This window comes from Pogoniulus pusillus, chromosome 12 (assembly GCF_015220805.1).
Source record: "Pogoniulus pusillus isolate bPogPus1 chromosome 12, bPogPus1.pri, whole genome shotgun sequence".
NCBI lineage: Eukaryota > Metazoa > Chordata > Aves > Piciformes > Lybiidae > Pogoniulus > Pogoniulus pusillus.
In genome coordinates, this window is record NC_087275.1 from 1,127,421 (window position 1) to 1,142,531 (window position 15,111).

The following is a 15,111-nucleotide window of genomic DNA, read 5'->3' on the forward strand; positions in this document are numbered from 1 at the left end:
CAAGTAATACAGCTTCTTCCATAGAAGAGCATTTGACATGCATGAAACAATTCTTCCAGCACTGGGAAACTGAAAGGGCTACAGAGACCAAATGCATAACTGAAGAACAAAGTCTTCCCATGATGTTTGGAATAGTTCAGTCTGTTAGGAATCTCTTTGGGTTTTGCCAGTGTTAGGGCATGTAGTTTGTTGTTTATTGGGAAAGGCTAATCATTTTCCAGAAATTAGAACTTCCAAAGTAATACTTCCTTTCCAGCACATACTGCTTTCTGGGGGTTGAGGCTGTGGAACTGTTTAGACCAACTCTGAACAGCAGTGAAACAAACCTTGGTTGTGTCTGCTAGTGGCAGCCAGATAAACATAGAGAGATAGCATACCAGAATAACCTGTCTATGCTTTGTGCTACAGTTGTAGATGCAAATAGTTGTTTTCTATGTCTTTTTAATTTCAGAACCTCATTGACAGGGCAAGTCTCAAATATAATCCAAGACCAGGAAAGGTAAGCAGAAGTTGTGTCACATAGCTCAGTAAGATACATAGAGTCATAGAATGGATTGGGTTGGAAGTGACATCAAAGATCATCTAGCTCCAACCCCCTTCCAAGGGCAGGGACAACTCCCACTAGACCAAGTTGCTCAAGGTCTCATCCAGACTGGCATTGAGCACCTCCAGGGAGGTTTCTCCTTGCATTTCTCTTTTTCCCAGCTGTTCAAGACCTGACTGGAAGACACAGTTGTGTCTGGGTCATGTGCCAAGGTGCCCATTCCTCAGGGTGAGCCGTGAGATTTAGGCAGTAAGGGATGAGAACTACCCTGGTTATTGGGGATGAGAAGGCAGTAAGGGATAAGAACTACTCAGTACCAGAGTATTGAGATTTCAGCCAGGAATAGAGGTGGCTGTGGGAAGCACGCAGCATTCCTAGGAGCTGTGGTTGGAATCCTTTCTCTCCTAGATGTAATAATTTCTTATACCAGCGTTTCTGAATGGAGAGCATCTGAAATTGTTCCCTAGTTTTCTGTATTTCATGGTGCAGATGCTTGCACATTCTAGTAACGAGAGTATATTATTGAAACTCCTGCCACTTGTTTCACTGGTTCAGCTCACTTCAGTGTTGAATAGAAGAACAACATGTGCAGCATATCAGTTGGGTGGGCACGAAGTGAAATGGGTTTTATTCCAAGCAAAACCTGCACTGTATGGTGAAATAGGCTCTCATTTGTATGCATTGCATATTGTTTCAGATGATTATTTATGATCCTTGCGGTGACAATAGTAAGCGAGAAGTTCATTCCGATGTGCTGGACACCACATCCTGGAGCTTTCGCCTGGGGACAGTGCTCAGAATAATTAGAGGATGGTAAGAAACCAGGCCATATTTACATAGACTCTTTCCAAAAGCTGGTATCTGTATTGTATTTTCATTTCTATGTGACACGTCTGATCTGCAAGATCACCTTTTTTTCCTTCTTCATAATTAGACTGATACCAGTGAAAAAAGCATGAAAAAAAACCCAAACCAAATCTTCAAATGCTGCCATGTGAAGAAAATTACATTGTTTCTCCTGAGAAAGAGTTTCAACCCAAAAGTTTCTGACAGTCTCTTAGTTAAGTTTAGACTTCTTGCCTGAAGCCCTGAGACAGCTCAGTCATAACCATTGCTGGAAGCATGTGCATGCCAATCAAAATGGCTCCTCTTAAAGTTCACTTTCATTATAGAGGAGCTATTGCAAAAGGACCCTAAAATGAGCAATCTCAGCTGCTGTTTGTAGTGTGGCATCTAGAGCAAGGTGGATGCAGAAAGGTGTGCAGGTATCTTTAAGGTGGATTTTGCAAGCGTGTCTCGGTTTGCTGCGGGAAGCTGGGGCCGGGACCATCTCAGCTGTTGCATTGCAGTTGAGTTGGTGGCACTCACAGCACATGTTCCTGACTGTCAGCCGTGGTAACAACCGCACTGAGGCAGCTTTGAGGCAGCCTTGTTTGGGTTTGGGAGCACTGCTTTCAAATCCTAAGCAATAAGGAATGCCAGTTAATAGCTATGTGCCTGGCACCCTGCAGAATGTCTGCCTGAGCTGGATGTGTTCTAATGTCACAGATAATACATTTCTTCTGGTGGAACAAGGAGTTTTATTTGCATTCTGGCTTAGCTGTGCTTCTGTGTAGTTTTAATTTATGTTGGACTCCATCCTGGAGGAGAACTGTGTCATTTACTTCTGAAGTACAGAAGTACAAGCCCCATGTTTTTCCAGAGTGAATGTGACTACTGAGGGGCAACGTAAGACAGATGTAACTGTTAGCTCAATAAGCAGAGCTCATTACTGACCTTTTGAGCAGATGTGCTGTGTAAGAGCAGTCCTGCCTAACAGCAACAACTCAGTTCATGATATCGTCATTACAGTTGGATTTTGTATGAGAAACCGAAGTTCCAGGGTCGGAAATATGTACTAGAAGAAGGAGAGGCTGTGCTGGATCATCTTTGGGATCTTCTGGGCATGAGACATCATCAAAGAAACCTCACAATTGGTTCAATCAAACATGTAACAAAGGTATAGACATTGTTAATAATATACTCATGTATACATCATTAGTTTAAGTATGCAATATTGGTGTATTACTAGCAATGGACAACATGTTTATACTGCAGTTCTGAATGTATTAAACTTAGCATGTACCACAGTTTCCACCTTCAAGATAAATTCCAGAGCTTTGCCTGTGCTGAATTTCTTTTTCTTCCTGACAGTAATGAACAGATGGATTATCTTTTCTCTTCCATCACCTTTACCTGATGCAGTGACTCAAGTTCTTCACCGAGAGAGTGATTTGCCATTGGAATGGGCTGCCCAGGGAGGTGGTGGAGGCACCGTCCCTGGAGGTCTTCAAGAAAAGCCTGGATGAGGCACTTAGTGCCATGGGCTGGTTGACTGGATAGGGCTCAGTGCTAGGTTGGACTGGATGATCTTGGAGGTCTCTTCCAACCTGGTTGATTCTATGATTCTTCCTTATAGATGTCTACCTGTCCAGTGAACTGAAGTTGAATTACAGGATCACAGGATATTAGGGGTTGGAAAGGGACCTAAGGAGATCATTGTGTCTAACCCCTCTGACAGAGCAGGACAATACTATCTAACACAGATCACAGAGGAACACATCCAGGCAGGCCTTGAAAGGCTCCAGAGAAGGAGACTCCACAAGCTTTCTGGGCAGCCTGTGCCAGAGCTTTGGGACCCTTACAGTCAAGAAGTTCCCCCTTGTGTTGAGCTGGAACCTCCTGTGCTGCAGCTTCCATCCTTTGCTGCTTGTCCTGTCCCTGGGAGCAGTGAGCAGAGCCTGTCCCCCCCTTCTGGCCCCCAGCCCTCAGATGTTTATAAACATTGATTAAATCCTCTCTCAGTCTTCTCCAGACTAAGCAGCCCCAGGTCCCTCAGCCTCTCCTCATCAGGCAGTGCTCCAGTCCCTCATCATCCTCATAGCCCTCTGCTGGACATTAAAGTGTCTATCTTAACTTTAAAATATCTACTGTATCTGTATGGCTTTTGTTTTAGAATTTAGTGGTTGAGTTTCAAATCCTAATTGTACAGAGCAGCCTCCAAAAGTAACTGTCTCTTCCTCTTCAGCTCTGTGCCATCTATAGGGTGTCCACATGGTACACCTATGGCATTTAGCTCTTTATACAGCCAGAAGTCTAAAAGGCATATTCTTGAAAAGATTGGAATCAAATGCCTAAAGCTTAAAATAGGTGGCCAGGGAATGAGAAGTGTACTTACCAGATCCTGTGATTTAAGAAGATGTAGTGTTCTTGTTGTTTAACATATCCTTAGATTTATTCTTGGGGAATTGTCCCTTTAGTACAAGTGAATTACCATTTGTATTGAAGTGTGGCAGATTAAGTTTTGAAAGTCCTCTGCTAGTATAGAGGCTGTGGAGGCTGTTTTACAGTTGCCAGCCTTTTTGTCAGCAGTACAGGGGCCTAGCAGTGACAGACAGTTCTTTATTCTCTTAACAATGATACATAAATTCAAAAGAAGCCCACTGACCAGCCAAGGGCATCCTGGGCTGGCTCAGGAGCAGTGTGGCCAGGAGAGCCAATGGCATCCTGGGCTGGCTCAGGAGCAGTGTGGGCAGCAGGACAAGGGAGGTTCTTGTGCCCCTGTGCTCAGCACTGCTCAGGCCACACCTTGAGTGCTGTGTCCAGTTCTGGGCTCCTCAATTCAAGAGAGATGTTGAGGTGCTGGAAGGTGTCCAGCACCTCAACATCTGGGTTGGGGCAGCAAGGCTGGGGAGGGGCCTGGAGCACAGCCCTGTGAGGAGAGGCTGAGGGAGCTGGGGGTGTGCAGCCTGCAGCAGAGGAGGCTCAGGTCAGACCTCATTGCTGTCTGCAGCTGCCTGCAGGGAGGCTGTAGCCAGGTGGGGTCGGGCTCTGCTGCCAGGCACCCAGCAGTTTGGGGGAACATAGGAGGGGAAAAAAAGATCTCAGAGGAGCAGATCATGCAACTGGTAGAATGAAGACCCATTTAAAGTAATGCCGAGTCTGGAATCCACCAGGGCAAGGTGAGACTAGGCTAGCAAGATCTGTTTGCAGCTCCTACAGTGGAGTCTGGTCCACTGTAAATGCATATATCCATCTTAGGGGCTTGGAGGGCTTTTTCTGGTTTCTGGAAGTCCAAAGAGGGTGATAAATGTCACTTTCTCAAAACCAAGAGCTGAATTCTGACGTTTTCCATTCTGGAATGATCTTGTGAAACACTTTTCCAAGCTGCCAAGAGACCTGAAGCAGCAGTTTATAATCACTCTTTGTGAGATGGTTAGGCAGGGAATAACTGGGTTCCTTGTGGACTCACTTTAAACAAAGCCCTTTGTAATGAGATATGTTCCAAATATTAGATGACAGATATGTTGTTTTTGTGTGGCTTAGGTGAAAAGAAGTTACTAATTTAAGCAGGGAAAAAAGTGTCTTTGTTAGATAGCAAGACATCCAGCAGCTTCACATTGTCTCGTGTGTTAGTTGGTATTTACAGAACACTGATCCTTAGTTTCCTTAATTTCTTACGTTACCACCAGCCCTGTTGAGGCCTGTAGTTTGGTTTGATGATGATGGGGGGTAGCCAGCATGGTACTGAGCAGGAGAACCAGGATAAAGGCTTCTGAGTGGGTAAAAAGGCTAGAGGACGAACAGGGAATGAGATTTAAAATGAAAGATGCTGCAGAAACTGACATGTCCTAAGGTCAAACTGTGTAGCAAAAATAAGATGCGTGTCTAGACTGTATTAAAAAGCAATCATGTGAATACCAGAACTAATTTGGCTTGGTTTTCAACAGACTCTTCTTTCATCATTGTTTTGGCACTTAGCTTAATTAAGAAGCCAAACTTTAGTCATTCTTTGTCCTGTTACTGACATAAAAGGCTACCTCATTTAACTAGGCTAGTTTGATTGCTTCAGTCACCACACCTTACAGATCTAAGGAGAAGACCTGACAATGATGTAGTGATTTAGCACTGCTACCATAGATCCAGAAGAAGGGTAACAGCCCAAGCCCACATCTGGAGGGCATTGAAGGCTCTAGGTCTCTCACTTGTGCTAGAGCTCTTGGTCAGACTAGAACAGCATCAGAGCTGTGCAGTATTTCATGCTGAAGTGCTGAGGATTGTCTTAATCCTCTGGGCCAGAAGCCTTAACCTCTCTGCTGCTGACTCCACGACTGTTCTGCAAGTGTCTGTTCTCTGCAAGCCGCTGTGGAGGATTCACTGTGCTTTTGTAACCGTCTCTGCCCTGAAGTGGCTGCGAGAGAGGCACAGGCACTCTAGCATGACTCTGTAGAGGTAAGAAGAGAGTACTACAAAATAAATGAAGGCAAAGTAGAATGCCCAAAGGCTGTGACCTACCTAAGCACTTACTGGATCTGTATAATCAGTGGAAGTGAGCACAGCTACCCAGTCTGTTTGCTGTGTTTTGCATTCTCTTTTTGCCTGAAATGTCAGTAGAATAATGAGTATAACATGAGTCTGGGCTGCTTGTCATGGGGGTAGCAGGGCCAGAGGAGTGTAGGAAAGAGGCTTTCCAGTTTGGGATCTGTCCTGAAACACTGTGACGAGATTTGCATGGTAGTAGTTGTGCATGTAGGTATCTTACTCCAAAATCTTGACGCCTTGCAAATGATAGGGCTTTGGACTGAAGGATCTAGTTCTCAACCTGACTGCTACCATATTTGTGTGCTTTTCATTTTGTTTCTAAATATGATTTTATTAGGAATGCTCAGAATCTGAAAGTAATGATGCCTTTTAATTATGCTGAGACAAACATGAGCATGCAAGGACAAATACTTAGCAAGCTGAAGTTTATATGTTTAAAATGCGCAAATGAGTGACATAGTACTTGAATGTGTGCCTCATATGGTAATGCTACATTTTACCCTTCTGCAGTCTGTACATTAATGTCAACTGAATCATTACGGTGATCTGGACCAGAGGATTGAGCCCAGCATCACTAATTTTGCAGATGACACCAAGCTAGGAGCAGGTGTGAAGCTGTTGGAGGGTAGGAGAGCCCTGCAGAGGGACCTGGCCAGGCTGCATGAGTGGGCAGAGGCCAATGGGATGAGATTGAACAAGGCCAAGTGCAGGGTTCTGCACTTTGGCCACAACAACCCCAAGCAGCACTGCAGCCTGGGGCCAGAGTGGCTGAGAGCAGCCAGGCAGAGAGGGAGCTGGGGGTGCTGGGAGAGAGGAGCTGAAGAGGAGGCAGCAGTGCCCAGGTGGGCAGCAGAGCCAATGGCATCCTGGGCTGGCTCAGGAGCAGTGTGGGCAGCAGGACAAGGGAGGTTCTTCTGCCCCTGTGCTCAGCACTGCTCAGGCCACCCCTTGAGTGCTGTGTCCAGTTCTGGGCTCCACCATTCAAGAGAGATGTTGAGGTGCTGGAAGGTGTCCAGAGAAGGGCAACAAAGCTGGTGAGGGGCCTGGAGCACAGCCCTGTGAGGAGAGGCTGAGGGAGCTGGGGGTGTGCAGCCTGCAGAAGAGGAGTCTCAGGGCAGGGCTCATTGCTGGCTACAACTACCTGAAAGGAGGCTGTAGCCAGGTGGGGTTGGGCTCTGCTGCCAGGCAAGCAGCAACAGAACAAGGGGACACAGTCTCAAGTTGTGCCAGGGGAGGTCTAGGCTGGATGTTAGGAGGAAGTTGTTGGCAGAGAGAGTGATTGGCATTGGAATGGGCTGCCCAGGGAGGTGGTGGAGTTGCTGTGCCTGGAGGTGTTGAAGCCAAGCCTGGCTGGGGCACTTAGTGCCATGGTCTGGTTGCTTGTCCAGGGCTGGGTGCTAGGTTGGACTGGCTGAGCTTGGAGGTCTCCTGTAACCTGCTTGATACTGTGATTCTATTACTTAAGACAAAATCTATATTTGTTACTTAAATAAATATTCTTAGAATCTCTAATACACTTTTTTTCATTAAACATGTTAGGAGCCTTTCAATAGATATTTCAATTGCTTTTGATGAAGGCCTCTGCATATTATGTGACACTTCATGCAAGAGCTTTGTGGACTTAATCTAATATGTGCAATAATACCATCACAATAAGTAGAGTAGGAGAGCAGGCTTGAAAAGAGAATACAGGCTGGCAATTTCCAGTCTTCAAATGGAAAATAAGGAAAGCAAACAGTACCTTCAAATCTCCTGCTGAATTAAAACTAAGCATAATCTGTCTCATATCCTGTCTGAGCCTGCAGGCAGAGATACTTTATTCTGCCACTTGTCTAGACTTGTAGGCATTTAATTTCAGAAGTTATCTGAAATCATTAAGAGTCTACTGTCATTCTCTGTGTGTAGGTCAAACTTTGTTGTTGGATTCACAGATTTTCATCCTTGTTGTATATCAGGTATTAGTACAGGGAAATAAAAAAGGGAACATAGAATACAAGCACTATGAGGAGAGGCTGAGGGAGCTGGAGGTGTCTGGTAGAAGAGACCAACCCCACCTGGCTACAGCCTCCCTTCAGGTAGTTGTAGACAGCAATGAGGTCTGCCCTGAGCCTCCTCTGCTGCAGGCTGCACACCCCCAGCTCCCTCAGCCTCTTCTCACAGGGCTCTGCTCCAGGCCCCTCACCAGCCTTGCTGCCCTTCTCTGGACACCTTCCAGCACCTCAACATCTCTCTGGAATTGAGGAGCCCAGAACTGGACACAGTGCCTATATGAAGTTATCACTAAGAACTGAAGGTTTGCTATTACAGATAAGCAAACTCTAAGCACATGAGCTGCCTTCTGCTGAAACAGGAAGGTTGTCCTGTAACGCACTGCTGAAGCAGAGCCTTATAGAAGGTCCTCATTGATTCATGATGTGTTTGAATGGTGGGGAAGAAAACATTGACAATGCAATTTATAGAGCTATTATAAAGCATATGTGGACCAATAAGATCCCTGCAAAGGAACAGAGAAGAGCATGTGTTTCATTAATTGTTCTGCAGCATGGTGTCTTTCAGTAGAGAACCTTCAGTAAAGTAACTGAGGTTCCTGCTCCATAGTAACAGGAAAACTCCTGAGGTGTCTATTTAACAGAATAAGCATTTTCTGGTACTAATCTTTTATTTTCTTTGCCTACAGTACTGTAGGTTCATTTAGCCTTGACAGAAAATTGAACTTAGTATGGCTTGCACCTGTAGTTGGATGCATTACAGAACTTAATTAGCACTGAGGAAGGAGATGTGAATGTTCAGCTGTGCATGTGTATCCAGATGTGCATTATGGAAATACTCTCTTGGAGAAAAAACCCACCAAAGCCCACCAAAGTGGGCAGTGTTTGTAAACCCATGTGTTCATCAGTCAATGCTATCTTTACACAGAGTATTTAAATGGAGTCTTTCGACGGTAGCCCGACAGACGTAAATCCATAGTTCTTTGGAAGTTAGCGGGAGCTGGGAGTTTACTTCCCTTAGGTTTCCTAAAACTTCCAGCCTTCATTTAGTGAAACTAGAGCCCTTCCATCGTACAAAGCCTGGCGTTACGTTGGAAGGATGAGAAGACAGGGCAAAAAGAGAAGATGTTAGCAGTCCTTCCCCTGCTGCAATGAGGCAGGCTCGTGGGTAAGTCTGACCCTGTGATTTGTTTCCGCAGGACTGTGGTATTCCAGAAGCTGAGTTCTGCCTGGCAGCTGGTGGTACAGAACAACTTCCTATCTGCATACAGAATGCAGTTGCCAATTTAGAAGAACTGGATGTTGAGAAAAACCCTTACATAAGAGTCAAATCAGGAGTGTGAGTACTGAACCCTTTTAATAGCATTTTGGCAGTAGGTAGAGGAGTAATGTCACGAGATGAAGGTCAGTCGACGATGGAAACAATATTTGGGGGGGGGGGGGGGGGGTGTTGCTACAAAGCTTTTAACATAAACATAGGTATTCCCAGCCCTTACACTTCAGCATTGTGCTGTGTGAGCTTCTGGTAGTGGAACCAAATTTTGGAAGGCATTTTTCCTCCAGTTGCTGGCAGAAGTCTTCTGCAATTCATCTTTTAGTAGCTTTATTAAAAAAACCACAAGTTCAGCTCTAATTGGCTTTTATTTCATTGGAGAATAGATATTGTCTCTGTAGCCACCCACCCTGTTATAGCTGTAGCACTATGACTGAATACCAGAAAATGAGTGTTACATCATCCAAGCATTTCTCAAGCTACAGCCATATCCTGACATCCTGGAGAGAGATGATGCAGTATGCCTGAGGCCCTTCGGTAGCCCAGCGTTTCCTGTATTGAGCAGGATAGTCTGTTGCTTGGACAAATGACCAACACAACTGTGCTGCTTTGAGGCCAATTGGAATATTTTAGTGAGGGAAATTAAATCCTTAGCTGTGAGAAGAAAGAAAAATAAACAACAGTATCCTATATCCCTCGTTCTTCTGCTGAGAAACACAACTAGTCAGAATACAGATGAGACACTCACTGCTCACTTGCTGCTCAGTCCTGTTCTGCTCCTTCTTTCTGGCAGTCTGGTCCCTGTGGCTATATCTGCCTTAATTCTCTAATCCAACAGAACCCTTTTCCCTCTAACCTCCTTGTCATCGTTTTTGTTATCTTGCCTCAGATCTCCAGATTATCACATGAGATATACAGGGATTGATCTGGTGATTTCTGAAGGGAAGGAAAGAGGGAGGCAGAGAGGAGCTTTGGGCCAGGAGCCCTCCTGGGGACTCTGGTTTCTGAGAGGGGCGTCGTGTTTCTGTATTGCTTTTAACTTCTATATAACTGTAAATATTGTGTATATCTGCTTGTACATTGTGCTAAGCTGTAAATATAGCTTCATCCCTTAACTGCCAGTAGCTGAGTCCAGTCTGGGTGATTTTCTTAAGGGGGGGTGGGGAGGGGCAGGTAACTCCCAAAACCATCACAACAGTTCTGAAGTTTAGGAGGTAAGTGACTCTTCTCAGAAACTGTGGCAGAATGGCATTAGCTGTTACAAGAGTCTTGAGTTTGCCTTTCTGTGTGAGCCTTGCCTTCCCTTCCGCAGTCTTGCAGTATGGCTGCGAAGCTGAAGGTGGTAGAGGAATTAAAAAGAGTCTTGTCTGTCTTACTTTTGGTAGTACTTAATGTAGTTTCTAACTGTTTATGGTCTGCATATGTAGTTTTAAGGAAGTTCCTTTCCGTATGACTCAGAGCCTCTTCTCCATTCCTTGTGTGCTTTTCCCTTTAAAACAGTCTGAAGGAGTCTTTGTGTCTAAAGTGACAACAACCTGCCCTCCAAAGGAGCACTGCAAATCACTGGGTTTTGATAGCCTCCACTGAAAAACAGTGGTACTGATACTAGAATCCTTTTAATCCCTAAGCTGACAATCCCAAGTCAAATGTGGTGCATCTCATGCTCGACGCTGAGGTTGATTGCTGTGTGCTGGTGCTGTAATGGGCTGGCTGTGTAAAGTGAAGGAATCAGTAGTTTTCCTCTCTTTCATTTGTTTAGCTTGGACCGAGGAGAAGATGCCTGAGCTCCCGACATGGATGCTGTTAGTGTATTTAGATATTTGTTAATATTTAAGCACACTACTTTAAACTATTTAACTGTTTTTAATATTGAAATGTTGAATATTTAAGTGTTTTGGCGTGCTGGCAGTGTCTAAACCGTGTTATCTAGTTCTCACGGCTACAAAAAGGGAATTCATTTTTGTACAAGGTTGCTATTTGTAACCTAATGAGATTAATGAACTCTTAATCCTCACTGTTACAGATGGCTTGCTTACTCAGACATCAATTACAAGGGGGATGTGAAGGTTTTAGAAGACTGTGATTCGCCCTCTGAAGTTCCTTCAGCAGATGTAAAATCTCTGCGTCCCTTAAAAATGGTGAGGACTTGACAATTCCATAGTATGGTGTGTCCCTTCCTTTTCCTGGGGGTGTCCTCCCCAGAGCTTTTGCCCTAAATAGAACATAGGCCCTAATGTCCTTGCAAGGTTAATTCTGACACCTGTAACACTCATCTCACAATACAGTGCATTTGCAGTGATGTAATGTCACAGATTGTTGTTGTGGCTTGCTAGGCTTCTGAATCTGCCCAAGTAAGACCATGTAGTAAAGTGGGAGCATCTGTTAGGAAAGGGTTCTTTACAGTGAGAGTGGTGAGACACTGGCACAGGTTGCCCAGGGAGGCTGTGGCTGCTCCCTCCCTGGAGGTGTTGAAAGCCAGGTTGGATGAGGTCTTAAGCAACCTGTTCTAGTGGGAGGTGTCACTTCCTATGGCAGGGGATTGGAACTGGATGAGCTTTGGGGTCCCTTCCAACCTAAACCATTTTATGATCCTATGATTCACTAGGGTATCTTCCCAAAGGAATGCTGTTGTTAAATGAAGATCAAATAAAATAGACCAAAAGGCTCTCCATTATGTTGCAGCCAACACAAATTCGTTAACTAAAAAATACCTTCAGAAGATGTGGATTGTCTTTTTGCTGGTCCAGCTGGAGTGTGCTGGAGAAGGAAGATCAGGAGAGGATTTTATTACCCAGTAATGTTTCTGTGACTACATAGTGCAGGAAAATATTGGGAGATGCAGCAAATGTGTGTTTTGTTGAACAGCATGTAGATCTAAATATAGAGGAGATAGGCAATTGAGTGGCACATAACTCTACAGTATACATAACAAGTCTTGCAGAAAGAGTTTAAAAGCCACAAAGGAGCAAAATCTAACACCTGTCTTTTTAGTCACTCATGTGAGGTAGGTGGCATTTCTTCATGGAACATCAGGCACTAATATTTAAAGAGAAGATGCATTTGTTGTATTTGCTCTCTGCCTGCAGAAATAGATATGTCATAGGATTATAGAATCAACCAGGTCGGAAGAGAGCTCCAAGCTCAGCCAGTCCAACCTAGAGCCCAGCCCTGGACAAGCAACCAGACCATGGCACTAAGTGCCCCAGCCAGGCTTGGCTTCAACACCTCTGGGCACAGTGACTCCACCACCTCCCTGGGCAGCCCATTCCAATGCCAATCACTCTCTCTGACAACAACTTCCTCCTAACATCCAGCCTAGACCTCCCCTGCCACAATCTGAGACTCTATCCCCTTCTTCTGTTGCTGCTTGCCTGGCAGCAGAGCCCAACCCCACCTGGCTGCAGCCTCCCTTCTGGTAGTTGTAGCCAGCAGTGAGCTCTCAGCCACTCTATCCCCAGCCTGTAGTGCTGCTTGGGGTTGCTGTGGCCAAAGTGCAGAACCCTGCACTTGGCCTTGTTCAATCTCATCCCCTTGGCCTCTGACCACCCATCCAGCCTGGCCAGGTTCCTCTTCAGGGCTTTCCTACCCTCCAACAGCTCCACACCTGCTCCTGGCTTGGTGTCTTCTGCAAAGTTACTGATGCTGGACTCAGTCCCCTGATCCAGATCATTGGTAAAGATACTGAGCAGGATTGTGCCCAGCACTGATGCCTGGGGCACCCCACTGGTGAATGTGTTTTCTCTCTTATTTATAGCTTCTCTGGTTTTCACCAGTTGTGATTAAGAAATTTGAAATACATACAACAAGTCCTTTAAGAGCTAATTTAACAATTGGTCAGTATTAATCCTGTTAAAACAGCACATTAAGTGTTTGCTCTAGATGGCTAATAGACAGTGAGGGAGCATTCAAATTGCTTGCACTCCTACAGGCTCTGCAACATACTGATTGGCTTGAAGGTCAGATTTGTAGTGTCCCTGGCCGTTAGGAGTTGCCAGGGTGTTCCAGCCAGTCTTGGATTTGGCCAGCACTGAAAATGGTGAATTTAATTACAAAGGCTTTGTGCTCTGATAAGACTATAAAATAACTTATGCTTTGACATGGATATGTATGTGTATGAATACCAATTTCTCCCTCCCATCTCTTTTTAGGGTGGACTAAAGGTACAAATGCCACTGAACGTCAAGGTGAGCACTGAGGACATTGAGGAAAAAAGTATGGGCATGTTGGATATATGAACCCTTATTTAATCTGATTTCTTTTTGCTGGGTATGTGATGTTTAAGTACTCAGTGTTTACTGCTGAAGAAGAATTCAGTACTGCTGTCTTACCAGTGTTTCACCAGGTGTAAAAGTAGTAGCCATTTCTTTCTTATGTATAAGGAGAACCTGGCATAGGAGAGCTGTAAGTCTTGTGCAGAGTAAAATGAATTTTCCTGGCTGACATATCAGGAATGGAACAGGATCAGGAGAGATTTTCGTGTTTAATGTAACATAGCAAGTTTCAAACAAAGGAGGAGAGGAAGAAGGGGGAAGGAATAGGATCAGAAGTGAGATCATGACCCCATTAGCAGCAAGCTAAGCCAGAGTTACTGCTCATTCTCCATCCTTTTTCTAGTTCTTCACAAAAATGCTTTAGGTAACTTTTAACTATACAAATACATGCAAGTGTAGGGCATTTCTCTACTAAATAGTGCAATAAATGTTAATGCTATTAATAGCCTGCCTCTGTGGCCTCAGGAGGGTGTTAACTGCACTCACTTAAATAGCTTAGCAATGTACAGAGACAAACATCGTGTCTGCTTGCAAAGAAGGATTAAGCTCAGTGTGTCTTGCTGTGCCCAGGTGGATTCGCCGCAGTCTGATAGGAGAGGATTGCAGGATAAGTCACAGTCAGACGGTGCAGAGTGTGTTTTTGTGTAAGGAATGGTGTGAAGAGCTACCCTTCTGTGGAAGTGGCTGCAGACAGCCTGACAAGCCTGTCTAAATACAGCCTGCAGGGCACTCGAGAATCAGAAGGGCTGAGGAATGCAATGCTGAATTTTCTCCTTAGGGGGTGGGGAGTAAAGGTGTTTTCCACGTGCTGTAGCAGCACATGCAACCCAGCTTCTGATTACACTCCAGCATTGTTCACCATCATGTTTTCTAGATAATAATATATGAGAAATCCCACTTTGAAGGGTGGGCCAAAGAGTTCTCAGAAAATGTCAGTTCTGTCCCAGCTCTGTTGGGTGCTGAAGAGGAGTTTCAGGGCATCGGATCCCTGCGTGTAATGGGGGGAGTGTAAGTATGTTTGGCTTTTATGTTTAATGGGTGGAGTGTAAGTATGTTTGGCTTTTATGTTTATTTACTTTAAAGGAGGAAATCATAACTGAAGACTAAAAAGTAATTTTCCCTGGGAAAATATTTTTACAAGAAAGGAATATATATTTCTTTTGTTAATTATCAGCTTTGGATGAAAACTACCTCTCTATTATTGCTTATCTGTCTAAGGGAAAGTGGGAAAATAGAGTGCCAGAGGCTTGAAGTCAGTGTTCACCATTTGGCTGCCAAGATACTAGGCCATTTTGTTCCTTAGTAACAGCATTCAAATGGGCTTTTAATCTGTATTGCTTATACTCGTGGCAGCCTTTATTTAGCTCACTTTGCCACCCACTGCATGCTATCTGGAATTAAAACCACAGGTTGATTTTCCTCTCTTAATAACTCAGATAGATGCTGTTGCCATGCCCCTCTGTGATGGTTTGGGTGTTACCTGCCCCCCCACTTTTATGAAATCACCCAGATTAGATTCAGCTGGCTGGAAGTTAAGGAATGAAGCTTTGTATTCACAGCTTAGCACAAGGTACAAGCAGAGAGTTACAATAGTTAGAGCTATAGACAGAAATAGACAAGTTAAAGGTAATACAGAAACACAACAGCCCTGCCAGAAACCAGAGTGCCCAGGAG

At 44.7% G+C, this 15,111-nt stretch overlaps 1 protein-coding gene across 1 annotated transcript in view; it reads left to right on the forward strand.

Annotated features, from left to right (window-relative positions):
• The window catches only part of CRYBG3 (crystallin beta-gamma domain containing 3), a 105,571-nt gene that overhangs the window by 53,219 nt on the left and 37,241 nt on the right, over positions 1–15,111 (forward strand). Inside the window, exons 8-14 of the mRNA XM_064152197.1 lie at positions 452–499; positions 1,242–1,357; positions 2,396–2,543; positions 9,093–9,232; positions 11,190–11,304; positions 13,315–13,350; positions 14,312–14,445. Of these exons, the coding sequence (XP_064008267.1) occupies positions 452–499; positions 1,242–1,357; positions 2,396–2,543; positions 9,093–9,232; positions 11,190–11,304; positions 13,315–13,350; positions 14,312–14,445 (737 nt within the window). The remainder of the gene's footprint in view (positions 1–451; positions 500–1,241; positions 1,358–2,395; positions 2,544–9,092; positions 9,233–11,189; positions 11,305–13,314; positions 13,351–14,311; positions 14,446–15,111) is intronic.